Below are 27,059 nucleotides of genomic sequence, written 5' to 3' on the forward strand. Positions count from 1 at the left end.
ATAACAGTAAATGTAACTCCTTGTGCGATGGCGGCGGCAGCGACGTCTACGTCAGGCGTTTGGTTGGCCAGACGAAAGAACAACAACAACAACAAAAACAAAAAGAAGAGAGATGAGAAACGAGGCCAATTGGCGAAATGCCAAATGGCGACGAAGCAAAACGCAGAGGACACAAAAGACACCACCACAAGACGGGGCGACGAGGCGACAATGCGACGAGACGACAACGACGAGGCGACATTACGTCGCGTTGTCGCTGTTATCGTGTCTTTGGGGCAGCCTTTGCTGCATACTATTTATAAAAATCATAACTCATTGCGTTTTGATTTCTTGTGCGTACATACGTGCATATATTATTTGTGCTAGCTGCTGCAGCTGATTATGCTTGCACTTACCCCATCAACCAGTCGACCGTGTCGCGCAAATACTCCGGAATACGCTCCAGTTTGACGGCTGCTGATCCCCGCGAGTGCTGGTGCCTTTTGGCAAAGTTATAGTTTTAGTTATTCTGCCAGCGGCTGGGCCAACAACAGCAACAACACACCAACGGCGGCGGCACACAAGTTTTATTGCCTAGCAAACCAATTGACACTTTTACCACTGTAAATCAATAATATAAAAATTTCGTTTAAAACTTTGCACATCAAATTTTCACGCTTCTTCTTCAACTTGTTTTGTGTGAGCCCGATACGTTGCGAACGATATCAATAGGAAATCGATATATGTTCGCGCTTTCGATAGTCACGGCAAATATCGCATGTTCTGTGCGCTGTGATTTTGCTTTCCTGCCTAACAAGGGTCACAATATATATAGTCAAATAAGTATATCGGAACAGTTTTGCTTGTGTATCACTGCACAAATGGAATAATTACGAACATAAAAACTGCCTGGCTTATTACTGTTGAGCAACTATTACACAACAGTTGAGTAGTTGTTGCAGCCCTAGTTTCAAGAACACAGCTGACTACCACAAGTTTTTGCCATTCGCCCAGAGTCGAACAGCTGATGTGAATATTTCGATTTGTGTTTAAAATTTGTTTATAAAATGGATCCCGCCAAGCTGTTAATGCTCTGTGAACAAAACGAATACAATTTGCTCAACTTGCTGGACTGGGAAGAGGAGTTTGAGCAAACAGTGGAAGAGTTTCGCTTGACCCTTGGACGCAGGCGAAAAAAACGTAAAGCGCCGCGCGAATGGAAATTTGTGCGTACAAAAATACGAAGAAATTTAAATGAATATAAAATGAACAATCATATTTACGTATTTCAGCAACGTACTGGCGCATTTTGGGAATCTGAGGTGCCGGCTTCCTCGGAAGAACATTTCATAAATCTCTTTCGCATGGAAAAACAATACTTTCATGTTCTAGTCAAACGGCTGCTGGGCATCAAAAAAAGCGATACCTCGTTCCGGAAGGCAATTCCGATTGATAAGCGCATTGCCATTGCATTGTATACGCTCGGCTCTACGGCGGAATACAGCACGGTGGGCGACCTATTCAGCGTGTCCCCCTCAATGGTGGGCAAAATCCTAAACGACTTTTGCCAGGAGGTCCAGCGTGTCCTGGCCCCGGAATATTTGCCAAAGGAGTTCCTCACCCAAAGCCAGCTGGAGGAGTGCGTTCGCGGCTTTGAGGCCAGGGGCTTGCCTCAGTGTTTTGGGGCACTTGGTGAGCACTTCAATAGAATTAGTAACTACTCGGCTTTCAAATATTTCCTTTAACTTGCTGCAGGCAGCTGCCTCATAGAGGTTAATAATGTGCCAGGCAACATAGCGGAATACTATAACACACAAGATTGGTATTCCAGGATACTATTCGCGCTTGTCGATCATCGGTGAGCAGCTCAATAAATCACCTGATCTTTATTGATAGTCTGCTCCAACTTTTCAGTTGCAGATTTCTTTATGTCAACTACAAAAGTCCAGGTGGCCGGCAAAACGATGAGGTCTACGAGGAGTCCTCCTTGAAGAGCATTGTAAATGCGTCCACATTGTTTAAGTCGAATTCAAAGCTAATTGCGGGCGTGAAGGTGCCCGTGATGCTGCTCGGCGACTCGGCGTTTCAATGTTCCACAGTGCTACTGACGCCCTATGCCAATCCGCAAGGGGAGCAACAAAAGCTTTTCAATAACCAACTGGACGAGTGTCGACGAGTTGTGGATAAGGCGTTGCGCCAGTTGAAGGCGCGATTTTGTCGAATATTCGAGTGCTTGGATAACCATAGCAAACCCTTTGACATTATATTGTGCTGTTGCATATTGCACAACTATTTGAATTGCAACAAGAGCAGGATCTTGGAGAGCTGGCTAAACGAACCGAGAACGGAAAGGATACAGCCCGTGGCTATTGGCGATGCCCGGCAGCAGACGGACGTAGAAGCCGAACACATTAGACAAGGCATTGGCCAATTCCTAAGCACAATCAATATAAGCAAACATTTATTATAAGCTAGCTAAATTACCATTATACCTATTTACTTTTTGCTCTTCATCAAAGCCAGAATTTTACTGTGAAAAGCAGCATTTTCCGCTGCCATGCGTTTCATCACCTGCAGTCGGCACATGGCAATGCGCTCCAGTCGATCCGAGCGATCCCTTTCTATGTCCAACATTGCCGACTCGTACGGCGTCAACTGGCCGGATTTGTTGAGTTTACGTTTCTTGGGTGCAGGACTCTCGTCGGTAACATATTCAGCTGTTTCTGAACAGAACTTTGGCTCAACGAAGTCCAGGTTCTCCAAGTGCTGCTCAACTAGAATCTCGTCGCCGGAACAGTTGCTAAATGGCAAATCCTCAAAGTCAAAGTGTTCTTCCTTGGTCAAAATCATGTCTGTCAAATGGATGTCAATGGTTATTTACTTCAATACACTTGAATGTACATTTATGCACAGACCAGAACTCTGCTCCAGCTCTATGGACAACTTATCGTCGCACTTGGCTTCTCCCAGAATTTTGTAAATGTGCTCGAAGTTTTTCCAGTTTGAGGGCTGGCCCGTTGTGCGCAATTTTTTGAGCTCCTCTCTGTTTTGTAGATAACATTTAGAAAAGCGTATAGCCAATGCGATATGAACACTATTTACTTGTATTTTCTGGTCACGTTATCAACTTTCGTGCGGACGTCTTTCCATCCTAGTTGAAAGCCGGCATCAGTGAGTTTCTCGGCAATTACCTGATATACTTGCTTGGTTGGGCGTTTGGTTCTCAGCTCATCGAGATGTTGATGCCACAGCCTAAATAGTATTTCTTCGTGCGTGTTTCTCCAAAAAATGGATGGCTTACGCTCTTTACTCATTTGATGATCGAATTTTTAGCGCAAAAATCAACAAAATATCAAAACAAAGTTGATTAGGGATGCGCTGCCATGAGAGCAAGCACTATCGATTATTCGATGCGATAGTTGAGCTATCATCGATAGCAGATATGCATAACATGCGATAGCCTGCTCCGAAAAGTCGATCACAATTAAAAGCAGCATTCACATTTATGTCACAGCTGTTTCGATTTCGAGTATTACATCAATTACATAAAATGGTACAAAATTATAATATGTCAGTGTAAAATTATAATTATAACTGCTGAAATAATTCTATTCCGTCATTCATTACATATTTAATTGCAATGCCCATGCATATGAAACGTGATCCCATCACGAACTACTACAAGACGAGCTCCATTATATTGGCCGGCCTCGGCGTGGCGGCTGTAGGCTTTGCTGGCAAACACCTGCTGCGCCGCATGCCGCAGATGACGTCCAAGTTCAACGAGGCACTCAAGAACTTGCCCAAGTTCGATGCCGAGAGCATGGCCAATGCCAAATACTACAAAGGCGGCTTCGATCCCAAAATGAACAAACGCGAAGCGGCGCTCATTTTGGGCGTCAGTCCCAGCGCCTCCAAGCTTAAGGTAAGCACTTCAAATACATTTCATCCAAAACTAATTGCACACAATTCGCTTACTGTGGTCCAGGTCAAGGATGCGCACAAGAAGATCATGCTGCTCAATCATCCGGATCGCGGTGGATCACCATATCTGGCGGCTAAAATCAACGAGGCCAAAGACTTTCTGGATAGCGCGAAATGATTATATTCCGAGCTTTGTAAATAAATATGTATATAGCTGTAAGACGTAAATAACTATCGATCCCCAATTTCCATAAAATTGTGCTCAAGCAGGATCCCAAATCTGCAAGGGTATCAAATCGTCGGCACTCTGACGATGCAATCCATGGATTTAATGACATTACAGCAAAGTGGTTAATGTCGTAAACCATTAAGTGTCTAGATAAATATATTTGCATAAAATATGGCCTAATCGCTTGGTCGAGCCACGAATATCGGCGTATATATATATATATGTATATATATTGGCAGGTTTTTTGTCTAGCTAAATTATTTGAGTCGAAGATGCAGCTCTGTTTAATTCTGCTGTGGCCTGTTCTCATACTGTTCGAGGTCGCAGCTAACGCGGATCATATTATAACCAATGGCTATCCGGCCACGGTGGGTCAGGCTCCGTACATTGTGGGCCTGTTGCTGAGGGAGGGGCATGCGGCCAGATGGTGCGGCGGCTCGATCATAGACCACAAATGGGTGCTGACGGCGGCGCATTGCACGGATCACATAGACTCGGTGAGCATCTATTATGGCGCAACTCGGCGCACACAGGCGCTGTTCCATTTGCTGGTGGGCATCGAGGATATTGTGCAGCATCCCAATTGGCCGGAGAGCATTGGCAACGATATTGCCCTGATCCACACACCATATGTGGGCTTCTGGTCGCTGGTCAATAAGGTGCTGCTGCCGGGCTTTGGGCAGCGCAGCGTCAGCTTTGAGAGCCATCCGGTTGTCACCTGTGGCTGGGGCAGCACCTACGATGGCAGCGCCCTGCCCGACTGGCTGCAGTGCATCGATTTGCGCGTGATCAGCAATGATGAGTGCGCCCGCAGCTATGGCACGCTGCCCGCGAGCGTATTGTGCGTGGCCACGCCCGAGGGCAGATCCATTTGCGATGGCGACTCAGGCGGCCCGTTGGTAACGGTCGACGATCCCAAACTGGTGGGCATTACCTCCTTCAGCGATGCGGACAGCTGCCTCTCGGTGGCGCCAGCTGGTTTCACGCGCATCACTCACCACCTGGACTGGATACGCCAAGTCTCCGGCGTCTATTACTAGAAAGCAACAAATTTCGAATCCTGTAATCCTATCGATTGTGAAATCGACAATCAATTTGACGTGCTCAAAATATATATCGATAGTTGCATTGAAAATATGTTTGCAGTGCAAAGCAGTGCAGCATAATTTTATATCCTGAACTCCTATCGATTGTGAAATACTATCGCAGTTGAAGAACGTCGAAAGATTCACAATCGGTCGGCCGAGCTTAGAATAGTTCGATAGTTGCATTGAAAACATGTTTGCCAGCTAATATAAATATCGGTATATCAACAAAGCAGTGCAGCATAATTTCAAATCCTGCACACCTATCGATTGTGAAATTGTTATCGAGGTTGAAGAACGTCGATAGATTGACAATGAGGGGTCGCGCTTAGAATATATCGATGGTTGCATTGAAAAGATATCTGCTAGCTTATATGAATTTCGTTGCAAGCAGTCGACAAGTCAACAAAGCAGTGCAAAAAATTTCAAATCCTGTAATCCTATCGACTGTGAAATTGTTATTACCGTTATATCACGGTGATATGTTTACAGGTGTCGTGCTCAGAATATATATCGATAGTTGTATTGAAAGCATACTTGCTGATAAAAATATGGTTGCAAGCAGTCGATATATTCGCAAAGCAGTGCAGTTAGCGCATTTCACAATTTTATTTAAATTCGTGTTAACGGTTGCAACAACTGGAAGATTCGTGGTGTACTTAAAATTTAAATGCTTTGAATAATAATTCAATTGGCCGTCTGGCTGGCTGGTTCCATGTTGTCCATAACCTCACGGAACTGCACCACAGAGACCAGACCGTTCTGCTCCTGATGTGTCTGCATGAGTTGCTGCCAAATCGTATCGAAGTCCGCGTTGCTGACAATGTCCTTGAAAATGAGCTCCAACTGCTCTTTGGGACGCAGCAGCTGAAAGTCGCTGGGCGACAGTCCATATAGCAAGGATATATCCGGCGTGAGCAGGTCCTTAACATGCGTCGAGTCATCATCCAGCTTCTTGGGTCTCGGCTTGCGCATAGCTGGCGCCTCAACCGGCTGCTTGCCGAGATCGGAGCAGAACAGACGATAGGTGGTATCCTTGTTATAGACATTCGCTGGCATTGTCGATATGTTTCCCGTGGTGGGCAATGAATTCTGTATGGACAGCAATCGGCAGAAGTCATCGTAGTTGACACGCTCCGTGGGACAGTTCTCGTCGAGAATCATTTTGAAGTGGGCGAGCGTGGTGCGCATTTTGTATATATCAATGTACAGATGCATCTTGTGCATCACCTCGAAGATCTTCTTCAGCGGCAGGTAACGTGTCTGCTCCTTGTCGCTGTGCTCCAGCACCGAGATCAGATCAAACATATGGAAATCGGAGCGTTTCTGCAGCTTGTGACGCCACATATTGAGATGGCCCAACGCCTCGATCAGATGCTTATTGCTCTGGCACGGCGAAATATCCTCGATGAGCATCTTGCAGTCGCAGTCCGGCACATAAGTGGGCGTGCCATAGATCATGTCGGATGGCACCAAATAGGGGTATCTGGCCGGGCAGGGAGAAGGCTGCATGAATTGGCAATGGATCATGGGATCGTGGGAGCACTCACTTTTTGTACTTTTTACCCAGACGCGGAAAGGTGCGATCAATAAAGTCCATCTGCTCCTTGCTGATGATGATGACATGGCCGGCGCATTGCTGCAGGCAACGCTTCACCAGCTGGCCGCTGACATCGCCTCTGGTGCCCGCTCCGTAGGTGGCATCCTTGCAGAACGGCTGCTTGTAGCTGTCATGGGAAAGGACGAGATTAGCGAGGAGTACATTAAAGGGCTAAAGAGTGGTCGCACTTGCGATTGACCTGCTCCGAGGGGAAATAATGATTATGGCTGATCACGTATTTGTCATGGAATTTGGCAAATTCGCGATTCACCTGCTCGGCCGGCTTTGGCGGCAGCACCATATCGTAGAGCCTCTCCTTGGATCTCGTCTCGCGTCCGAATGTGCAACTCAAATTGGTGACATTGTCCGGCTTGGAGCCCGTCGGCTTCACCTCACCCAATTTGGCCTGCTTCAGGTACATCTCCTCGGAGAACTTCTCCTTGAAGACGGTGAAACGCGATTTGGATTTCTCGATGGCCATCAGCTCCGGCACAGTGACCGTCGGCAGGCAGGGCGACTCCCGCCACAGGAGACCCGCATTCCTCAATTGCTTGCGCCTGCAATCCGTTCGCATCAGGTGATCGGCCACCTCCTCAATGTGCGATATGGTCATGCACTTGCTGGCGCTGTTCTCGTCGTCCACAGCCGATCTCACACCTGCCGCGCGGATATCCGCATTGCGATCTCTGAATCGACCTATGTTCATGTTTCTCAACTTGTATCTCCTGCGGCAAAATATATCAAAGTATTTATTCGGAGTCCGTTTAAGTTTCTACTTTCGAAATATGACTGCAAATGCTATGCTAAGTCCATATTAACAACATTCAACGACGGCAAGATACCCTATACTGTCTAACATATGCCTAATTGCTTGAATAGACTGCTAGCAGAAATTAAGCGGCATTGCTCGGCTCCAATTCCAGGTGGATTAAATGCACAATAACAAATTGATAAACATATAAAAAATTGTAGAGAATTCTTGCTGGGTTTGAACCGCCGACTGCCCGCTTGTTGGTCCGACGCTCTGACAATCTTAATCAATATGTTGCGACAAAGCTTTTGTCGAAAACTGAGGGGGATTTAGGCTGGGCCTCAAACTCCAATCCGGCTTTGGATTAGTTGCCGTTCTATGGAACTTATTCTAATCCGACATCTATCAATCTATGTGGATAAATAAATAAATAGTTTTATTATCTATTCAGATAGTTAAGAACATAATTTAAATAACTTATGCGTGGCTTGGCACCAGCCAAACTGTTCGAGCAGCTCCTTAACTGGATCATTACGGTTAATTGTACACAGGAGTGCAGGGATGGCTTATTGCAATGCATAATTCTTTTGGAGTATAAAGTCCCAGGTGTCCTTCCAGCGCAAATCGATGATTTCCTTGGCGGACATCTTTCTGGAGCCGTAGCTCAATGGCAAGAACTTGATGAAGACCGCGCAGACGGCAATCAGCCAGAGCAGCAGGGCCAGACGATAGATGCGCACCAGATGCACAGCTAGTCGGCTGCGACTGCGGCTGCAGTGGCTCCACAGCAGATAGTCGACATGGTCGAGCACATAGCAGAGCAGCAGCAGCTTGAAGACAAACGCCGGCAGATAGTTGTGCAGAAAGAGCGTACGATCCACAAAGAAATAGGGCAAATAGTGCACCAGATAGCCGACAAAGAAGGTGTCGCCGGCGCCAAGGAAGCGCCTCCATTCTCCGGCGGAGACATCAAAACACAAGCGACGGCGACGCAGCGCATAAAAGACTAGCAATGCGGCATAGAGAAACAGACCCGCGCTGGCCATATACCAGATGAGCACATTGCCCAGCAGATAGATTTGGGCGCTGGAGCTGTCGTCCAGCCAGTAGGCGATGCCCTTGTCCAGCAGCGGCCACTCGTGCGGCTGGGAGCTGTACATGTGGCTCTGCACCTGTTTGGCATGCCAGAACATCTTGGTCTGCAGCTCGAGCAGCTTGGCCCAGAACGAGAGCTTGGTCCGTTTGGTGGGAATCATCTCGGCGGAGAGCAATTGGCGCTCACGTTCACGCTGATCCTGAGCTATAATTGGAAATGTTTTATTATATAGCACAATACACTTCTAGCTTCTGTCACTTACTCTTGGTGTAGCGATGCTCCTCCACGTTCCAAATGGCATCCTGATGCATTGGATCGCGATCAGCGACCACCTCGTGCTGATTGAAGCCCCAGCTGGGCAGCTGGCGGCCACTGAAGCGCAGCGCGGCGCCCGTCGTCTCGTGTATAAGACGTATCTCCGACTTGATGGCATGCCAGCGATCGCCCTCGGTCTGACGGTTGAGTATCTCGACGCGCCACAGCAGCTCACCGGCCATCTTGATCTCGTAGTCAATGTAGCAGCTGACCTCCTGGCATTGCGGCGTCATGGGCGCCGCCACGTCGTGCGAGTTCAGCGCACGGCTGGTAATGCCGTGCACCAGCTGAATGACATCGCCATGTCGTATGACATCGGGCTGTTCGCCCACCACCAGATCATCGCGTTCCGGCCGCTTCACAATCCACCAGTTGTTCACGTCCTTGAACGAGTAGCATGTCACCTGCTGCTGATGCGACGAGCCACGCTGATCCTTGTACCTCACCGGATACACGGCGGCATGCGAGTGCAGCCAGCAGGTGCGTCCGTGCGTATGCCGCAGCGTTATCTGCGAGCCGTGCACCACAGCCAACGGCTGGCCGCGTGTAATCGACGCCAGGCCGCCGTCCAGCGAGGCCTGAAACGCACTCGTCATGATGGTGTCATGTGGCCCCGCCCGATGTAGCGTCTTTAGGTGCACGTAAAAGACGCCCAGGTAAACGGCCAGCGGAATGCCGACAAACAGCAACAGTCTGCCTAGTGCGTGCAGCCAAAGTTGGCCATCTATCAAATGGAAGGAGGAGTTTTTCAATACAATACAAGAGTTAAGATTTCTGTTACAGATCTCTGTTACTAATCTCTGTTACTAATCTCTGTTACATAGCTCTGTTACATAGCTCTGTTACTTATCTCTGTTACAGATCTGTGTTACTGATGTCTGTTATTGAGCTCTGTTACTTAGCTCTGTTACTGATCTCTGTTACAGATCTGTGTTACTGTTGTCTGTTATTGAGCTCTGTTATTGATCTCTGTTACTGATGTCTGTTATAGATTTCCCTTACTGATATCTGTTATATCTCTGTTACTTTCTGCCTGACTATTCTCTCTGTATCTCTCTTTTCCCTTGTGTCTGCGTTTTCTCTCTCTGCTAACCACTTACACTCTCTATTCATTTCTGCATGCCTTCTAAGCGTTTATAGTCTCTCTCTGTCTCTCTCACTTTTGGCAATTTTGCATCATTGAACTGTTTTGCCTCTGTGTTAGTCTATCGATTTCTTTTTCATTTAAACTCCCTCTGACCCCCCATCTTCGCATATCTATTTCCCTCTCTTAAATGCGTATTTCTCTTTACTCACTTGTCAAAGTCGCATCGTAGAGCAGTTTCCAGAGATGTCGACAAAGCAAATAACCGGCAAGGGCCAGCGCCAGGAAGCCAACATACTTGACGCAGCCGGCGCAGGCAAGAAAGAGCGCAGCCGCCGCTCCGCTGCTTAGCCAGTTGAGGCTGCCCAGCGAGCAGCGCTGGAAGCGCAGCAGACAGGCAATACCCACGGTGCTGGCCAGCAGCAGCATCGATTCCATGAGTATGAAACGCGACTGCGTCAGCAGAGCATTGTCCAACACAACGAGCAGGCCGCCAAGCGCTGCTGCCCAGCGACGCAGCTGCGCTTCCAACAGCAACTTGTAGACGGCCGGCGCGAGCAGACTTCCACAAAGTGCGGGCACAAAGCGCAGCCAGAAGACGGGCACATTTGACGCATAGGTGGCGCCAATGCGTGGAAATGTGTAGTTGCCATCGTAGCCGACAAAGCTGACAAGGCCAGCTATCAGCTGCTTGCCCAGTGGCGGATGCTGATCGAAGAAGAAGATGTTGCGCATATAGTGCGATATATATTTGCCGTAATGCAGCTCATCGAAGCTGTGTCAAAATTGAAAAACGCAAAGATTAGAAACAGAGAAAAAACTTTAAAATGCATCTCTCTTCCATTACTTACACAACATGCGGCGGCGTTGCCAGCTTATAGAAACGCGTTAAGAACGCCAGCAGAAAGAGACCCCAGCTGATGAGATCAATGTGCAGGCTAACGGTTAATTTCGCTGCCGCAGCGCTGTCTGGGCTCTGCCTGAGAGGATCCCCAATATTGCACGAGTTGCCGCCGACATCACAAGAACACGAACGCGAACGCGAACGGGAACGGGAACGGGAAAGGGAACGCGACTGCTTAGATGCAGAGGTAGGCGTAGGCGATGCTGTCGTCGTCGGCTTAAGCGTTTCTGATGCTAGAAAAGATTGCCGACTCGCTGAGCGTCGACTGCGCTCAACGCTGCCGCGCAATGGTAGCGCCAGCGGGGTATTCAGGTGGCAGTTTATATCGCGGCAACAGTTGAGCATGGTGATGGCTGTGGTGGGCAGCATGCCATTACAGCATAGTGGTGAAGTTGAATTGCAATCGATTGGCGCTGCCGCTGCCGCTGCCGCTGCTGCTAGTGCACCGACTGAGGTTGCTGAACGGCTGCGAAAGTGAAGTCTTTCGTTTTGTTCGTTGCTTGCGTTTTGATTTTCGATGAGGTTTTCCGCAACATTTTGCCGTTGTTGTTGTTGTTGTTGTTGTTGCTGCTGTTTCGACTTGGAGCGCGTTGTCTTGCGTCGCTGTACGCTGTGGCTGGACATGGTTTCGCAGCGTGAGAATATTGCGGTTGCTTTTGTTATTAGTTATTCGCCAAGTTGCTCGTACTTTCACTTTTCATATGCGCACACATACATACATACATGTTAATATACATACACACTAAAATGCAGGCGTTAATTGATTTCCGCGTACACTTTTTTGAATTTGATGTTTGCCACGTCTGCCAAGAAACCTGCTGCTTGCGACGCTTTTGCACTTTCCTGCGCGGCCACTTGTTGTTTGCTTTGTTGTCTTTGGTTTGCCGTTCACAAATAACATGCTCAAGCGCCCAGCGGCTAAAGAAAGTTCAACACACACACGCACGCACGCAGCGAGAGAAGATCACTAAAAATATATTTGTGCTGTGTGAGCGTGTCGGCGGGGCACGCGCATATCTTAAGTTGCTTTTTGAAATTCTACTTTTTGCTTTGCCTCAATGTTCGGCCACTCTCCGCAATTCGCCGACTCGCCCGTTCAAGATCTCGACGCGCACTGACACAGCGGCCAAGGTGTCTGCGCAGCCGCAGTGGTTGCTGCTGCCGCTGCCGCTGCCGCTGCCAGCGCTGGAATGCGACCCGTTTGCTGTGCCTGAGTGTGCGTGCGTGTGTGTGTGTGTTTTGACTGCGTCTGCTTGATTCTTAACCCATTTCTGATTCACAGCCGCTCGCTCCCTCCTTGAGCCTGTTAAACGCGCACTGCAATGGTCAATAAAACAGAAAATGTAAACAACTGTTACTTTGAGACACCTTTTTGGCATAGCAGGTTTCAAGGTAGCACGCGACAAGTTGTTAGATAAATATTTGTAACATTTAGCACATGTTAATAGTTTCTCTTGTGAAGTACTCTTGGAATAAATTCAAATCCTACTCAGAGAAGCTAGTTTCATGCGAATGTCCACCTTAAATGATTTGCTTATTAAACTTAAATATTTTATTGTGAAATTAACATCGTAAGGATAATCTTAAATTTAAGATTTATTCAAAATAGGTATAAATGCAATTATATATTGTTGAATTTATAATATTACAGTTACCAAGCCTAACGCCACTTGCTGAATTTTCTTGTGCTTACTAGACAGTGAGTCACCCTACTGCATATACATGTATGCCCTAGTCGACGTGCTATGATTTCAAATGGCAAAATTGCGCTATACAAATACACACACACACACACACACACATGCACGCAGTCACACCAAACCACTAATAGAGAGAAAGAGAGAGACTTTTATGGAGAAAACATGTTCGATACGAAACGTTAACGAAACTTCGAACTCAAACTCTTTGGAGACTTTGTCTGTTGATGATGGTGCAGCCTCTGGAGGCGAGAGCGAGACAGCTAGTGGATAGAGATAGCATAATAGAAGCAGAGTTGGGGCTGCAACTGGAACTTGTTGGGCAGAGGAAACGGGGGCATTTAGGCGTCGACTGTGCTCCCACTTTTCAGGTCTGGCGATGACGATTGCGGGTGTCTGGATGCCACAGCTGCAGCTCCGAGTGCAACGCGACTGCCAATTGGGGTCTGTGTGTGTGTGTGTGTGTGTGTGGAGGGCAACACGGCATCCTTGCAACAACAGCAATACGGCCCAAAAGGAGGCAAAGCGTTGAGTTTGTTGCTGCTGCTGCTGCTGCTGTTGGCGCATTGGTTGCAGGTTCTGTGCGTGTGTGTGTGTGCCCCAGCCACGCGCGGCAGGCGCAGAGCCGCACAAGTGCAAGGATATTGTCGCCACCAGCAGCCAACCGCCAACCGCCTGGCATGCAACGCAATGTTGCCAGCATCGTGGCCATTGCCTGAGCCTCATTTTCTCTGACAGGAGTCGGGGTCTGGAAGTGGGAAGTGGGTGTGGGTGTGGGTCCTGCCGTGTGCCACTTTGGGCAATGTTCGTGGCCGTGGCCGTGGCCTCGACTCGTGCGCTCGTTTCACTCCAGCCAAGGCCAAGCCTGCCAAAGGACGACGTCGCCGTCGCCGTCGCCGTCGCCGTTGCCAACGACGCTACGGCAACGGCGATAATGTGGCACAATGACATTGACATTGAACTAGGTCGAGGACGTTCGCCTCTTTAGCCACCGTTTTTGGTTAATGGTTACGTGTCCGTAAACCCCCCAACCCCCACACCCCCGCCCCATTGCTGCTGCTTAACTGTCTTCCGAGTCTGATTATGCCACATGGCCAGCTGCGTGTGTTTATTGTGTTGCAGCAACACGTTCTGTTGCTGCCACAAGGCAAAAGCAAATGCATTAACTGTTGCATTAACGGTTCTGCTTTCGACTCGTTTCATAAATGGGCGCAAACTTGGCTCAAATTTAATGCAGCATTCATTTTCATTGCCTTTTATTTTGCTTTCTCCATCTGCTAAGCAGAAATACTTGTGGACATTAGTAGTAGCAGTATTAGGCCAGACATTAGATTGTATTAGAAACAAGTCGGGAGTTCACGACTAGGGCATACCCTGCACCTTCTTCAACCAATAACAAATGCAGCTCGCGGCACGGAATACAATAAATTCGCAGAAATTCTTAGAATTTACGCTAGAAGTTTTTGGTTTCCTAAACGATCCTGTGCTAAACAAAAATAAGCATTGTCTCAAAATGAAAGATGTTTGTGAAAATCTAAACAATTTTCCTCAAAACACAGGATTTCCATATCTATATCGATAAACTCATATTTGGCGGGCACTTCGAAGACGAAGACCTTCCAAGTTTCAAGCCTCCAGCTCTTATAGGTACAGAGATACTTTCGTTCATAGATACGTACGGAGGCTATTGATGCTGATCAAGTATCCCTTTTTCAGTGGGTTCAGGGTATAAAAAAGCCTACTCTAACCATATGAGGTACCTCATTAACAGTTGAGAGCCGTGTGCCTGAAGTAGACCCTTAATTAGTTCTGTCTCGGACATAGCCCACATTGATTTCATTGACTTCTTGTTTTGAAATTCATATTAAAGTAGTTTGTTTTTGTTTTTTTATGGTGTTTCATATGATTTTAAATAAAACTTTTATAAATTAGCAAGCCCATTTAGACTTCTTTCAAAGACTCGCAGAGCTTCCTAAAGAGACCATTCGATGGAATCACCTTCAAAAATTGTATTCACTTTTTTTCACTATGTAATTGTATATGTATAATAATTACGAGAGTGTCCGACTAAGGGATGGAAGCAGAGATTACATTTGTTTAATCCTTCTTTGCTCCTGTTCAACTAATTTGCTTGAATCTCTTAAACATGGAAAGTTCTTTAGTTTTGGTTTCTCTAGGCAACAACAACTTGAAGCACTCCATCGATTATTTTTTTTAATTCAACTTTATTTAAAAGTAAATAAAGGAGTTTGTATCGAATGCTACTTCATTTGAATTTGTTTAATTTGCGTCAATTTTAGTTGGGATTACAGCATCTGCATTTATTTATATATGAATTGTAACTAATTTAAGCTTCTTTACAATTAAATAATAATTTGTTATTTATTTCATTTTCCCCTGCTTTTAGGGCGTATAAGCATTTTGACTCTCTTCAAGGAGAATTTCTCATCTTTGTGGTATTCCAAGTTATCATCTGTTGCACTCCCATCAGATTTACCCAAAGTGATCAAGGTGTATTGATCCTTCTCGTCAGAAATGGCAAATTGTTCGTATCTTCTGTATGTAATGTAAAATCATTCCATATGTTTATAGAGCTCATGAGGCTGGGCGCGCGTCAAGCGATGAATCCTTGCCACCCCAAGGAAGAAGTCCCCATCAAAGGATCCAAAACCTTCACGGTATGTGGCCCAATTCCTGTAGAAATCCTCCTTACCATTGATTCGCTGCTGGATAATCGTCCAAGTACATCGATAGGAGCTTCTTGATCTGGAGTAATCTTATGAGTACCCGGAGCAACAGCAAAGTCATTGCAACCACTGTGAACGGGCTTCTCTTCGCAGCTCTTAAGTTTATTTTCACAAATGTTGATTTTGTGTTTGAGTTCTAATACTTGTTGCGCCTGTTGATAAATTGACTTCTTTTGTGTTTCCAGTTGCACTTCATAGCCGGGATTTTCAAGGAATTGGAAATAAGTTCACCAATCTTTTATTGCCAAAACTTCGTTAGTTAGCTCTTTGATACTCTGTTTGTGGAATTCATTCTGAGCTCTAAGTTCCTCGATGACCTGTTTATTATTCTGGTTAAGTTCTTCCTGCAGTTTTTTGATGTCTCTATCTTTGCTTTCAACCTTATTGTTATTGTTTTCAATTTCCTCCTTCATCTGATGAATATACTTTAACAAAGGTCTCACAACCTTATAGGTGTGCTCTCCACATTCCTTCTCTGCTATTCTGGTTGCCTCACAAGACTGATGAAAAGGAGTCTGAATTCTTTTTTGCACACAAACATTTATAAATAATCTATTTTTACCTCATTTTCGCTAGCCTCTGCTTCAGCTATGATCAGTATTAGGCTTATAAATAAAATATATTTAAACAAAACACATTTCATTTTGTTAGCACTTTAACTTTGGAATTGCGAAAAGGACGTAAATAGACTAAATTACGGCGATCAGTCGGAGCCTCTTTTGTCCAATATTTCGGCGATTTTAGGAGATTAACAGCAGGTCAGAAACTTAATATAAATAATAAATAAACAAAATGCATGGATCAGACTTTATGTGACCTTTACTGAACTGTTGATAGATTGCAAATAGGAAAGATGAAAGAGCAAAAGCAAAACATATTTTTTTCCTTATGTGCTTTAGTTGGAAATTCCACGGAAATGGATCGAATCAGTTCGTCGTCTGATCAAGAATATATAATATATATATAAATCGGAGTTGCTGTCTGTTACGTAATTTTGCACGTAAGATTATAAAGATAATGTGAGTTAGCCAAATCGGAAGTACAAATTATTATAGCGAAAATGAAAGAAACAGAAGATTCGATTAATTAGAAAATAAATGTGTATTAGAAACAAAATTCATAACGAATTTATGAAACGTTTGAGCTCAAACACATTTTGAAAGAACTTTGTTCAAATTCACTTAAATGGTGTTTCACACTTTTCCAAAATTGTATTCCCCCTTGGCGGAAATGGGGGTCGCAGCTTTGGTGGGTAACTTTTCGAATACCTCAGGGAAATAAATATATATTACTACGGTAATATTAGGCGATGCGGCAGAACGAACATTATTAATGAGCCGTGCAATAGTCGAGTCCATCAAGTTTTAGTTTAATTTGCTTCCCGAGCTAATGAAACGTCATATATGACATTTGACCCAAGAATTCCATAATGTAATTTTTAAGGATTTGGATGATTGCCATAAGTATTGGCGCGATTTGAGGCAACCGCGTCAGACTCGACATAGGCGGAATCATAGTGGCGGCTCACTGAAGATTTGGGCAACTTTTGGATATGGTGGAACGTCTTCGATTTGTTTCATACCGACCAGAACCAATGCGGACATCCTCTTTGATGATAAGCTTATTGAGTTTTCGGTTGACTTGTACGGAGCTGACTGGATCTATCAGCAAGACAACGCCCCAATACACACTGCGCGCAAAACAACAGACTTTCTATTAGAAAGAAAAATACCGTTCTTGGAAAGGCCAGCGATCAGCCCGGATCTAAACTCAATAGAAGACCTATGTGGCATACTTTGCAATAAAGCTTACAAGGATGTTCGACAGTTTGAGACCATAAAGCAACTTAAAGAAGCTTTACTGAAGGAGTGGGACCCAACAGATCCTTCAACTTTAGAAAACATAATCAACTTAATGCATTCAAGACTAAATAAGATCATATTAGCAAAGGGCAACTATTTAAACAATTAAAACACAAGTAAGACGTTCTAGTCGGGAGCTCCCGACTAGGAGATACCCTGAACCCTCTTATTCCAACATCAAATAAATTAAAAAAAAAAAGTTCCCTGGTTCCCTTGGGTTCGAACTCGCAACTGACCGCATTACTTGCTGTCGACTCTACTCAACAGCTACACCAGCAAAAAAAACAAATAAGAGGTTCTAGTCGGGAGCTTCCGACTAGGGGATGCCCTGAACCCTCTTCTTCCAATATCAATTGCAAATATATATATTATTCTAGAAGCAACATATCATGTTTGGTAACTTTAGCTCTTATTATTTACCAAAATTGCCCAAAAAACAGGCTATCGATATCGATTTTTATCGATTGCTTGAAAACGGTGTAAATTATCGATTATCGATTTCAAGTCTGTAGCTCCTATAGGTTCTGCGTTCATACATACGGACAGACGGACGGACGGACAGACGGATATGGCTAGATCGACTCGGCTATTGATGCTGATCAAGAATATATATACACTTTCTCGGAGATGCTTACCTGCAGTGAAATTTTCTGCTTTCTAGCTTTTACGGTTTGGGCTGTGCGTTGATCACCCATCAGTCAGTCAGTCAATCAGTCAATCAGTCAGTCAGTCAATCAGTCAATCAGTCAGTCAGTTAGGACTAAAAGTTGTATATATAGAAATAGTTGTATTTATCTAATTACAGGTTGAGTTTTCGTTGGTCCACTTAAGTCTGGGCTTAAAGGCAACTTGAGACACTTTAAGTGGTCATCTTAAAGCTGGGAAATTGATGATATTTCTGAGATAAATAAATTACCTGCAATTTAGGCGGACACAAGAAACAAAGCAGCTGGGCAATCAATTAAAATGCATACGTTTCGAGCATTTGAGGAGTTGCTTCTAATGGAAATTGGAGCTGCTGCAAGCTGATGGACACAGTCAGGGAGGGGTTGGGAGGGTCAATGCAGTTTATAAGCTCTGCAGATATTTTCCAGCGCAACTGCAGTTTGTCTAGAAGTTTGTTTTTCGATGGAGGAAGGGGGAGGGGGAGGAGGGGGCAGGTTTACGTTTTCGAGAGATTTTATTTATTTAAAATGAAATGAAATTTATTTTATGCACATTTTATTCGGTTGCAGCTAAGGGATGCAATTTCTATATACTACATGGATTATTCATGCAGACACACACACACACACACACACACACACACACACACACGGACAGCATGTGCTGAAATTTGTTATATAGAAAATGCAACTAAAATGCTTTCATGTTTTTGCGCTGTTTTATGCAACACAGCAACTGTCTGGCTTGTCGCCGCCCAACTTGCCACACATTCCACCCCCCCACCCACCCACACACACACACACACACACACACACACACACACACACTCGTCCTTTATGCAGGGGTTGCATGCTGCATTTTGTTTTTAGTTGCATTGCAGTCTAGCAAAATTTTTGCCATTTGATTGCATTTTGTTTTGGCCGGACTGCTCCTTGTGCTGTGCATGCTGTGTAGAGTTTGTTGCAATTTCCTGCTGCTGCTGTAGTTAGGTGTTGCACACACACACACACACACGCACGCACACTTGCATCAAGTGCATGCAGAAAAACGCATAGCTGCATTTTGCGCTCTCTCACACAAAAAGAGAGCTTTGGCCTAGGCCTTAGGGTGCCACACACAAACTTTCACATACAAATTTATATATATATATACATATATATATATATATATATATACATGTATATGCTTTGTATATATAGAATATAGAATTATTTTTTATGTGCATATCCATTTTAATATATATATGTATATCTATATGCTCTACACATAGGCGTTTTTTTCTGCCGCTTCTTAGTTGGATTTGCCAGCTAAAAATAATCATAACATTGCTATGCTGTACAGTTGTGCGCAAAACATCAGAATGCATTCATATACCGTTAGTTGCAGTGTTGCATAGCGCGTCGAAAGTAACAAGTAGCACAGTTTTTGGCTGGCTTTCTTTATTTCTATCCTAGTTTCGACTAGTTTCGCCCAAAACTGGGTGATTTTTTACGCGCACTAACACACAGCAATGCAGGCAGAGGTACACACGCACACACACACACACACACACACACACGCACACACACACACATAGACATTATAGTTGGGCACACACATTGCATATCTATCGGTGCGCCGTGTATCGTAGACCCCCAACGTGTGGGCCGTTTGTTTAGAATTTTAGATTTTAGCGCGTTTTAGAATTTTATGAATGAATTTTCGGCGCAGTCTGACTGACTGCATCCTTTGCCTGCCTGCCTGCACCGAAACTCGGATGCCCTCCTCCCAACCCCCTCTGCCCCGTCTGGCCATGTTGAGAGTCACTTTTAGTTTTTCGGTTAGTTTTCGGTGCCCATTTTTGCAGGCGGCGCATGGGGGCCGTTTGTGGGCGTTTTTTTGCAACTCGTTCGTTTCGACCTTGGCCAGCGCCGGGAGCATGAGCGGGGACGGGATGTGGGCTGTGGGCTGTGGGGTGTGGGCTGTGGGGTGTGGGGTGTGGGGCGTTGTTCTCGTGCTTGGGCTTGTTTAGATTTTGTGCCAACGTCAGCTGCAGTTTTGTTGCCCCGTTTGTTGGTCCATTTTTGCATTCACCATTGCACTTGGCACAAATATTCAACAGAGGGCATGCACCCAATACTCTTTAAGAAGACACATGTTGCTAAAGAATTGAGCCGTGTTTTTCGCACATATTCGTTGGTTAGTTTTCAATGCAAATGTTACCTGGTCGGAGGAGGAGGAGGGTTTCGGAGGAGGGTTTCGATCACTAATTCCAGAATAACTTTGATAAATAAGTTTCGCTAAAATAGAATAAAATCTAGATTTCGTTTAAATAAATGTGAAAAGAGAAAGCTAAAGCATTTAGAATAAAGAGATAACTAAAAAAAATAAAGCTCTAAGAAAAGGAAAATCTTAGATCAATTAAATCAATAGTCAAACAAATCAGAAATCTCTGGTTCAAAAAAAAAAGGCAACACTTAATTGAAAAGACATTTTGCATAAAAATTTTCAATACAAATTCGAATTATTTGAGACTTCAAGTCCATAAAATAAATTCATTTTCTTGTACGATTTAAAATATGCAATTCGGGGCGTAAACTAAAAATAAATCAATTTTAAAATTTAATCACATGCAAGTGTGCGGCTTGGTTAGGTGTATGTAAACGTAAGTACTTATGTATGTACATATATGCTCGTGTTTATATACTATATACTATAAAAGTACATACATAAGCGCCATAAAAGCCGTGCAGCGCCCCTGGCCCCGTACTACTCTATGCATTTGCTAAATGTTGGCGCCATGTTTGAACATGCTCATCCCTAACACACACACACATACACACACATACAGAAAACATTCAATTTCACACCCACACGCACACGCACATGCAGTTGCTTTAATGAGTTTGCTAGATTTGGATACACACAACAAATATGTAGCTAATAAAAATCTATTGTGAAAAAAACTGTTGCATTGCCGGCGCGCGCTGAAAATTGCCATCAAGCCAGCCAATGCCACCAAACAGACTAGCAAAACTGAGAGTCTGTGTAACGGCAAGTAAGAGCGACAGAGAGAGAGAGAGAGATAGAGAGGCAAAGAGCGAGCTCGTTGCGAAGAGAGTAGCCGATACGAAATGAGCCGAGCCCTAAGCAAACGAGACAACAAACACAAAAGCGAAAGCGAGGATTCGCACTTGCCAGCATAGTGCGTGACTGTCAACGACGTCTGTCTGCGTATGTGTGTGTGTGTGTGTGTGTGTGCGTGTGTGTGTGTGCGTGCGTTAGCAACGGACATTTTAAAGAGTTTGGCTTGCCTCTTGACAAAACACATTTAGGCAGCCGTGTATAGCATCCGCCCCGTGCCTATACCGTTGCCCCCGTTACCCCGTTCCCCCCTCTAACCCAACAACATGCCCAGCCTCGTCATCGCAACCAAACTCTACACAATTTTAGGCGCCCGGTCATCGGCCCAATACGCCGGCCGGTTCAGTTTGCATTGCTCGCCATTAACGGACGCACTTTAAATCAGTTTACGTTATAACGTCAGCATCGACACTACGTCATTTCGCGGCTTTTGTGTGTGAGCATTTGTGTTGCGCCTCTGTTGCTTCCGCCGAAAACGACGCGTTTTTACTTTCACGCGGCGAATTTCAATTTCGGCGACCGAGTCAACAATTTGCGATTAGTTCTAATGGAACTTGGAAGCTATCCAGCGATTTGTATAAGCCTGCTCAATTAAGCCCAATCCTCGCGTCGTTAGAAACAAGTGAGTCATCTATAAGCAAATCAAGTTAAATGTAGCATTCGTTAGTTAGAAATTAGATGTAAGATCTCTCTCAAAATTAAAAATCTAATTTCTCGTAGTTTTCTACCTTTTCTAATAGCGCTGCTCCTGAATTATGCCTTTATAAACCATAATATTAGAATTAAGAAAATAGAAATTACAATCGAAAATTTTGATTACAGCAGAGAATGTCCCTAAAATATGTTAGTTTTTTGGAGAGGTTTCTAAGTAAGTTTTTATGAAATTTGCGCAAATCTATTTATGTGTAAAAATAAAATTAATTGCAACTTTCAAGAAGTTTATTAAGAATTTCAGTCAAAAATGATTGCATTCATTTCGGGAAAAGGAAACCCATTTTTAATTTTAATTTTAAGGAAATTGCATTTGTTCACGTTACCTCTTCAAAGTTTACTAGTCAAAAGACATGTTATCTATGTTTTCATATTCTCAAAGTTTTTGTCAATTAAATTTAGTGCTCAAAAAAGAGCAGATAGAAATTTGAGTAAACCAACTGGGAACTTAACTTATAAGGAAACTTAACGTCACGTTACGTGATTGGATTAACGTCATAATTTAGACCTAACTTTTATAACAAACTATTTTAAGGGAATTGAAAATTAAATTGCATTGAGATTGATTCGGTTTCGTTATGCAAAAGCATCATTTAATTATAAACTAATTCATTAGCAACTAGCCCAAAAATGTTGTATATTAAATGATTCACAAAAATCAAACCATTAACAAAATATTTGATGAAATTAGATGAAATGCGATTAGATGAAATCAAATGATATTTAAGGACACAATGAATACTCCAAGTACTCATACTCATAATACTCATAGTACTCATTATAAATCATTTATTATTATTATTGTGAATGCAATGCGTGTGCATATTACGCACATTACGCATACGCCCCGATTGCCAGACCGATGACCGCGTTTCCGGTTGCTAACAAACCTCCCGATGCGACTCTTTGTGTGTGTGTGTGTGTGTGTGCGTGTTTAAGTGTGCCGGAGTGCATATCGCAGACACGGGTCATGGCCACGGCCACGGCCACGGATACGGCAACGGCAACGGCTACGGCAACGACCATTGGCATTTCGGTTTCAGCCTGCGCCTGGCCGTTTGGCGGAGTTTCACTTTCATGCCATTGCATACACCGGAGCACACAGAGTGCCGGGATAAACAACGCAATGGGCGCGAGACTTGCACTCAGCCTCGTTCGTCTTGCCAAATGACGGCAGCTGCACCCAAACCACTCCCAATGCCACGCCCACCACCTCTTGACAACACTTGCTGCAAGCGTCATCCACTTGTAACACATTCGCAACCAGTTCCAGAGCCCGTTGACCAGCCCGCGGCGCGGGCGCGACTTGTTCGCTGTTCACGACGACGACGACGACGACGACGACGTCGACGATGATGACGCAATGCACCCCACACACATACACACACACACATATATGTATATACATGCAGATGTGTACAGGAGAGTTGCACACCCATTCCCTGCTCTGCAGGCGCAGAGCTGCTGTCGCGCTCTCCGGATGAGTCAAAGTCGTGCGCTCTTGGTTCTTGCTCAATGCCGATTGCAATGCGCCCCGGCCCGCCAATCCCGCCACCCGGCACAGTCCACATACCAAGTGCATTTACCTCAGCTTTGCCTGGTGCATGGCACTAGATGTAGGAGCAGGAGCAGCAGCCGGGTGCTGCAGCATGGGTGCACTGCTTTGTGGCACGGACGGAGTTTGTTGTCGCGTCGCCCTCCGGGTTGAATTGTGTGCGTGGCCTGGTTTTGTCGATTGGCCTTGCGTGCGGTTATTTCAGTGTCAGCAGCGGCAGCATCTTTGTTGTTGCCACCGATGCGGCTGGCAGATCTCCACCTGCTCCTTCTGCTCCGGTGCCTGCTGCCTCATCCTTGGTCTGCGCTTGACTTTGCCTGCATTCTCGTATGCAAATCCGGCGGCATTTGCTTGTGTGCCCTCATGTGGACTCACTGACTCCGGCTCTTGCCACACACACACACACACACACACACACAGTCTGACGGCCAGTTGGAGGCACATTTTGGTGGTTGATTAACGGTACATGGCCTTATACTGTTCGCTTGACCCAGTTCTTAAGGCCCATTTTATCTCTTATCAATTTATGTTTTAAAAAAATCTTAAAAAAAATAACAAGTTGGCGTCTCTTTTTAAAGTGTTTCGCATTATAATAAAAAACTATTCTCGAAACTAAATTTAGTTTTTTTTTTTTTACAACAGTTTAACCAAACTAGTTGTCGAAACCCGAACAAAAGCGAACTTTTGAGGCAAAATTCGTTCCAAACTCTGCACATCTTTGTTCCCGTTGATAGATGACATTTTTGGACAGAATTTAAATTTAGCCAGCATTAGGGATTTTTATTTTTTAATAAAGATGTAAGTTGTTTTATTAGAACTTTCAACATGTATAATAAATGAGATTTAAGTCCAAATTTGGGCTCGTTATACTGCATTGAACATTGAGGGTGCTGTTTCGAATCGTGAACCGAGCCGGAGACCTTTTCTTTTTATTCTTTTCCGGGCAATCAAACTTTCGTGCGACCATATAAAGATCTATTCGAAAACAATCCCATTTCTGAGAACTCAAATAGACTGACTCTACATGATCGAAATGCCAGCTTTCGTTGGAGCGCTAGAAATAAGTTCGAGCTGAGAAAAAAATGTTTGTCCTCTCAGTCGAGAGGTTGACTGACTGACGGGGTTTCGGGAAATTCCACCCGCAAGTATGGAAAAATCGCGAAAATCGTTTGTATGATACTTTTTTGTTTAACATTTTTGTTTCGCGCTCAAATTCATTTTCCAGGATCTATATGAAAAATTATTTGGACGTGTTTCATATTTTTCGAAAATTCTAAACTTCTTCGGTAAAAATGAGATTCGAAATGATTGACTCAATGAATGAATACGTGTTTTATTTGGGGTGCAAACCCCATTGGGGGAAATTGGCGGAAATTGTTTGTATGAATGTTGTTTGTTTACCGTCCGAACAGTTTCAAAATAATTTCTTCAACCTTTAATACCCAGAACCCATTAAAAATGGGTATAAAGGTATTTTGTATTTGTGCAAAATCCAAATGTATGTAACAGGCAGAAGGATGCATCTCCGACCCCATAAAGTATATATATTCTTGATCAGCATCAATAGCCGAGTCGATCTAGCCATGTCCGTCTGTCTGTCCGTCCGTGCGTCCGTCCGTATGAACGCAAGGATCTCAGAACCTATAAGAGCTAGCGTCTTGAAATTTAGATAGATGTAGGTCCTCCTAGTGCCTGCGCAGATCGAGTTTGTTTCCGATAATCGATAACTTACTCCGTTACCAAGCAATCGATAAAAATCGATATCGATATCCTGCTTTTTGTCAATTTTGGTAAATAATAAGAGCTAGAGTCACCAAACTTGACATATAGCTTCTAAAATATAATATATATATGCATTTGATGTTGGAAGAAGAGGGTTCAGAGTATCTTCTAGTCGGGAGCTCCCGACTAGAACCTCTTGTTGAAATTTTGATTTTAAAATATACTTGCCACGGGCATTTTTTATAACTGACAGCCACTATATAAGCACCTGAATGGGTATGGAGGTACTTGAAATCTTCCAAATTTATATATGTATATTACCCGGTTGTCTTGTCTCAAAATTATTTTAATCAGCTAAATATGTAATTTGCTAAGAAACAGAAAAATTGAACAAATTATGACATTATCGAAAGCGCGTTTGGAGCAGGGCTGAGTTCAGAGCCTCAGCTTCGAGATTGAGCGTCACATGTTTCTGGACACAGACGCCATGGCTTCTGCGATAGCCGCGCCGACAGACGCACTTCGGATTGTAGCAGTAATTCTCCGCCGGACAAAAGCGACCCGCCGGACACTTGAGGATCATGCAGCTGACCTCCTCGTTGACAGCACACGGCACGCCCACAACTTGGTAGCGTGGGTCTGTGGATAAAGTTTGCCAATAAGAGTATCTGAGCAGCGCCCAAACGCACCCGATCTAGTCACCATTTTGCGAAGAGCAGAGCACAAGAATCGGATATCCACAGAAAAAAGCAAATAGAAGTGTAAACCGGCAGCACATGACGACAGCTGAGAGATCAGAACAGATCTATGCAATGGATATGAGTAGCTATAACTTAATGGAACTAATTAAATTGACGAACGAGCCATGCAATTCTCAATTGGTTAAAGCTGCAGCGAATTGATAATAGAACCTAAGTTCCCCCAGCAACGTATTAAGAATAACGTTAGATTTAAATAAGAGAGAGATGTGTGTCGGAGTTTTGGTTTCAGGTTCGGTTCATAAACCGGTTCTTTTAAATCAATGAACCATTTAGCAATTAGTTCCAAAGTTAGGCTTATACTAATGTACTTCAATTAAAAAAAACAAGTTTGTACATTCTGTCAATAAAGTGTGTTTACTAGCAAAAGGAAACACATTTTTTTAATTTAGTTGAACATAAATAAACCTAAAAGTGAGTTTTTTTACGTTTATAATTAATTTCGATTCTTTATATTTCCTATCATTTTATTTTTCACAAAATGCAAGCCAAACGTTATAAATTTCAAGTCGAACACACACACGAGAATCCAAAACCGTTAGTCCTAAATCTAACGGGATCGCCAAAAAGAGAACTGCGAAACGATTTACCATAGCTGTAAAAACACTTTATTGACAGCACAAAATTTAAATGGTTTAAGATTTTTAATTCTGTAAAATCTATGGATAATTTTATTTAAATCATTTTTGTGCCGTTAAGTTCTAGGAAAATTAAAGAATCGAAATAAATTAGAAATGAAAAAAAGCCCACTTTTAGGTACATTTATTTTCAAATAAACCTAAAAAATATGCTATTTTCTTTAGTAAAATACCTTATTGACATACTGTATGCATTAATAAAATATTCATAGCAGTATTCTCGCTGTTTTCGCAAGTACGTACCTGTGTCAACATGGGCGCACGCATTACAAAAATTTCCAAGATATTTAGTGTAAAAAAAAAAATCTAACTCACATAGAAAATGTCTTGTTTATTCTGCGAGCAAAGCAACAATCAAACTATAACCGTTTATTTGACAACTACTTAAAGAGAGCATCAAACACGCGCTCACTCTCTCCCTTTGCTTAGTCTGTCCCATTCGCTCTCGGTGCTAGCACACACACACACACACAGCCACACAGCTACACGCACACAAGTATTACAATGCCGGCACGAAGCTCACGCTTTTGTCTCGTGTTCAACACACACACTCACACACTCAAACACGTGAACAGCGCGCAGGAGAAGTTGGAGTGTACGTACAAACGAGTTG

General features: G+C 44.0%; 9 protein-coding genes across 13 annotated transcripts in view; 4 read left to right on the plus strand and 5 right to left on the minus strand.

Annotated features, from left to right (window-relative positions):
• Mob2 (MOB kinase activator 2) overlaps positions 1-536 on the minus strand; it is a 42,840-nt gene extending 42,304 nt beyond the window's left edge. The window contains exon 1 of the mRNA XM_032434124.2: positions 396-536. Coding sequence (XP_032290015.1) covers positions 396-400 — 5 coding nt within the window. The 5' untranslated portion in view covers positions 401-536. The remainder of the gene's footprint in view (positions 1-395) is intronic.
• A 217-nt stretch (positions 537-753) lies between these two features.
• LOC6623312 (putative nuclease HARBI1) lies at positions 754-2,468 on the plus strand. Of its 2 annotated transcripts, none has more exons than XM_002048547.4 (4): positions 754-1,205; positions 1,272-1,671; positions 1,735-1,837; positions 1,900-2,468. In XM_002048547.4, the coding sequence occupies exons 1-4, from the start codon at positions 1,047-1,049 to the stop codon at positions 2,447-2,449; spliced, it is 1,212 nt and encodes a 403-aa protein (XP_002048583.2). In that variant the 5' UTR covers positions 754-1,046; the 3' UTR covers positions 2,450-2,468. The 2 variants fall into 2 exon arrangements, with proteins under 2 accessions (XP_002048583.2, XP_015031550.1); XM_015176064.3 differs by having other exon boundaries at positions 791-1,205; positions 1,894-2,468.
• On the minus strand, positions 2,411-3,372 carry LOC6624594 (uncharacterized). The gene is made up of 3 exons (XM_002048548.3): positions 3,082-3,372; positions 2,895-3,022; positions 2,411-2,831 (listed from the first exon to the last, which is right to left on the minus strand). The coding sequence occupies exons 1-3, from the start codon at positions 3,291-3,293 to the stop codon at positions 2,476-2,478; spliced, it is 696 nt and encodes a 231-aa protein (XP_002048584.2). The 5' UTR covers positions 3,294-3,372; the 3' UTR covers positions 2,411-2,475.
• Positions 3,373-3,392: 20 nt separating this feature from the next.
• On the plus strand, positions 3,393-4,332 carry LOC6624597 (mitochondrial import inner membrane translocase subunit TIM14). Of its 2 annotated transcripts, XM_015176065.3 has the most exons (3): positions 3,393-3,532; positions 3,665-3,904; positions 3,968-4,332. In XM_015176065.3, exons 1-3 carry the CDS (start codon positions 3,485-3,487, stop codon positions 4,079-4,081), a joined length of 402 nt encoding a protein of 133 aa, XP_015031551.1. In that variant the 5' UTR covers positions 3,393-3,484; the 3' UTR covers positions 4,082-4,332. The 2 variants fall into 2 exon arrangements, with proteins under 2 accessions (XP_015031551.1, XP_002048585.1); XM_002048549.4 differs by lacking the exon at positions 3,393-3,532 and having other exon boundaries at positions 3,541-3,904.
• Positions 4,333-4,372: 40 nt separating this feature from the next.
• On the plus strand, positions 4,373-5,267 carry LOC6624255 (serine protease 1). Its single transcript, XM_002048550.4, has one exon. The coding sequence runs from the start codon at positions 4,405-4,407 to the stop codon at positions 5,170-5,172; it is 768 nt and encodes a 255-aa protein (XP_002048586.3). The 5' UTR covers positions 4,373-4,404; the 3' UTR covers positions 5,173-5,267.
• A 540-nt stretch (positions 5,268-5,807) lies between these two features.
• Positions 5,808-7,617, minus strand: LOC6623455 (EF-hand domain-containing family member B). Its single transcript, XM_002048551.4, has 3 exons — positions 7,006-7,617; positions 6,768-6,944; positions 5,808-6,703 (listed from the first exon to the last, which is right to left on the minus strand). Exons 1-3 carry the CDS (start codon positions 7,521-7,523, stop codon positions 5,905-5,907), a joined length of 1,494 nt encoding a protein of 497 aa, XP_002048587.1. The 5' UTR covers positions 7,524-7,617; the 3' UTR covers positions 5,808-5,904.
• Positions 7,618-7,766: 149 nt separating this feature from the next.
• On the minus strand, positions 7,767-12,271 carry rt (Protein O-mannosyltransferase rt). 2 transcript variants are annotated; one of them, XR_004303375.2, is made up of 5 exons: positions 10,915-12,271; positions 10,276-10,838; positions 8,927-9,703; positions 8,046-8,868; positions 7,767-7,978 (listed from the first exon to the last, which is right to left on the minus strand). XR_004303375.2 is itself a non-coding variant. In XM_032433981.2 (4 exons), exons 1-4 carry the CDS (start codon positions 11,589-11,591, stop codon positions 8,135-8,137), a joined length of 2,751 nt encoding a protein of 916 aa, XP_032289872.1. In that variant the 5' UTR covers positions 11,592-12,271; the 3' UTR covers positions 7,980-8,134. The 2 variants fall into 2 exon arrangements, 1 of the variants encoding a protein (XP_032289872.1); XM_032433981.2 differs by lacking the exon at positions 7,767-7,978 and having other exon boundaries at positions 7,980-8,868.
• Positions 12,272-25,380: 13,109 nt separating this feature from the next.
• On the minus strand, positions 25,381-25,865 carry LOC6623479 (uncharacterized). The gene is made up of 2 exons (XM_002048553.4): positions 25,753-25,865; positions 25,381-25,689 (listed from the first exon to the last, which is right to left on the minus strand). Exons 1-2 carry the CDS (start codon positions 25,826-25,828, stop codon positions 25,454-25,456), a joined length of 312 nt encoding a protein of 103 aa, XP_002048589.2. The 5' UTR covers positions 25,829-25,865; the 3' UTR covers positions 25,381-25,453.
• A 986-nt stretch (positions 25,866-26,851) lies between these two features.
• Positions 26,852-27,059, plus strand: part of LOC6622278 (transcription factor Clamp) — a 5,091-nt gene continuing 4,883 nt past the window's right edge. For both annotated transcript variants that reach the window (XM_032433982.2, XM_015176066.3), the window contains exon 1: positions 26,852-27,059. This exon is cut by the window's right edge. The gene's annotated coding sequence lies outside the window, so the exon portion shown is untranslated.

Source organism: Drosophila virilis, chromosome 3 (assembly GCF_030788295.1).
Source record: "Drosophila virilis strain 15010-1051.87 chromosome 3, Dvir_AGI_RSII-ME, whole genome shotgun sequence".
Taxonomy (NCBI): Eukaryota; Metazoa; Arthropoda; class Insecta; order Diptera; family Drosophilidae; genus Drosophila; species Drosophila virilis.

Bases quoted from the DNA above. Each gene is read 5' to 3' on its own strand.
- LOC6624255 (XM_002048550.4), top strand. From the start codon at position 4,405: ATGCAGCTCTGTTTAATTCTGCTGTGGCCTGTTCTCATACTGTTCGAG.
- LOC6624597 (XM_015176065.3), top strand. From the start codon at position 3,485: ATGTCACAGCTGTTTCGATTTCGAGTATTACATCAATTACATAAAATG. The intron at 3,533-3,664 runs GTACAAAATTAT...AACTACTACAAG, and splicing joins TACATCAATTACATAAAATG to ACGAGCTCCATTATATTGGC. The intron at 3,905-3,967 runs GTAAGCACTTCA...ACTGTGGTCCAG, and splicing joins CCAGCGCCTCCAAGCTTAAG to GTCAAGGATGCGCACAAGAA.
- LOC6624594 (XM_002048548.3), bottom strand. From the start codon at position 3,293: ATGAGTAAAGAGCGTAAGCCATCCATTTTTTGGAGAAACACGCACGAA. The intron at 3,023-3,081 runs GTAAATAGTGTT...TCTACAAAACAG, and splicing joins AACGTGACCAGAAAATACAA to AGAGGAGCTCAAAAAATTGC. The intron at 2,832-2,894 runs GTCTGTGCATAA...TCCATTTGACAG, and splicing joins AGAGCTGGAGCAGAGTTCTG to ACATGATTTTGACCAAGGAA.
- LOC6623312 (XM_015176064.3), top strand. From the start codon at position 1,047: ATGGATCCCGCCAAGCTGTTAATGCTCTGTGAACAAAACGAATACAAT. The intron at 1,672-1,734 runs GTGAGCACTTCA...AACTTGCTGCAG, and splicing joins TCAGTGTTTTGGGGCACTTG to GCAGCTGCCTCATAGAGGTT. The intron at 1,838-1,893 runs GTGAGCAGCTCA...CCAACTTTTCAG, and splicing joins TTCGCGCTTGTCGATCATCG to TTGCAGATTTCTTTATGTCA.
- LOC6623479 (XM_002048553.4), bottom strand. From the start codon at position 25,828: ATGTGCTGCCGGTTTACACTTCTATTTGCTTTTTTCTGTGGATATCCG. The intron at 25,690-25,752 runs GTGACTAGATCG...CTTTATCCACAG, and splicing joins GCTCTGCTCTTCGCAAAATG to ACCCACGCTACCAAGTTGTG.
- rt (XM_032433981.2), bottom strand. From the start codon at position 11,591: ATGTCCAGCCACAGCGTACAGCGACGCAAGACAACGCGCTCCAAGTCG. The intron at 9,704-10,275 runs GTGAGTAAAGAG...TCCATTTGATAG, and splicing joins CTACGATGCGACTTTGACAA to ATGGCCAACTTTGGCTGCAC. The intron at 8,869-8,926 runs GTAAGTGACAGA...TTCCAATTATAG, and splicing joins GGAGCATCGCTACACCAAGA to CTCAGGATCAGCGTGAACGT.
- LOC6623455 (XM_002048551.4), bottom strand. From the start codon at position 7,523: ATGAACATAGGTCGATTCAGAGATCGCAATGCGGATATCCGCGCGGCA. The intron at 6,945-7,005 runs GTGCGACCACTC...TTCCCATGACAG, and splicing joins TCGGAGCAGGTCAATCGCAA to CTACAAGCAGCCGTTCTGCA. The intron at 6,704-6,767 runs GTGAGTGCTCCC...CTGCCCGGCCAG, and splicing joins CTGGGTAAAAAGTACAAAAA to ATACCCCTATTTGGTGCCAT.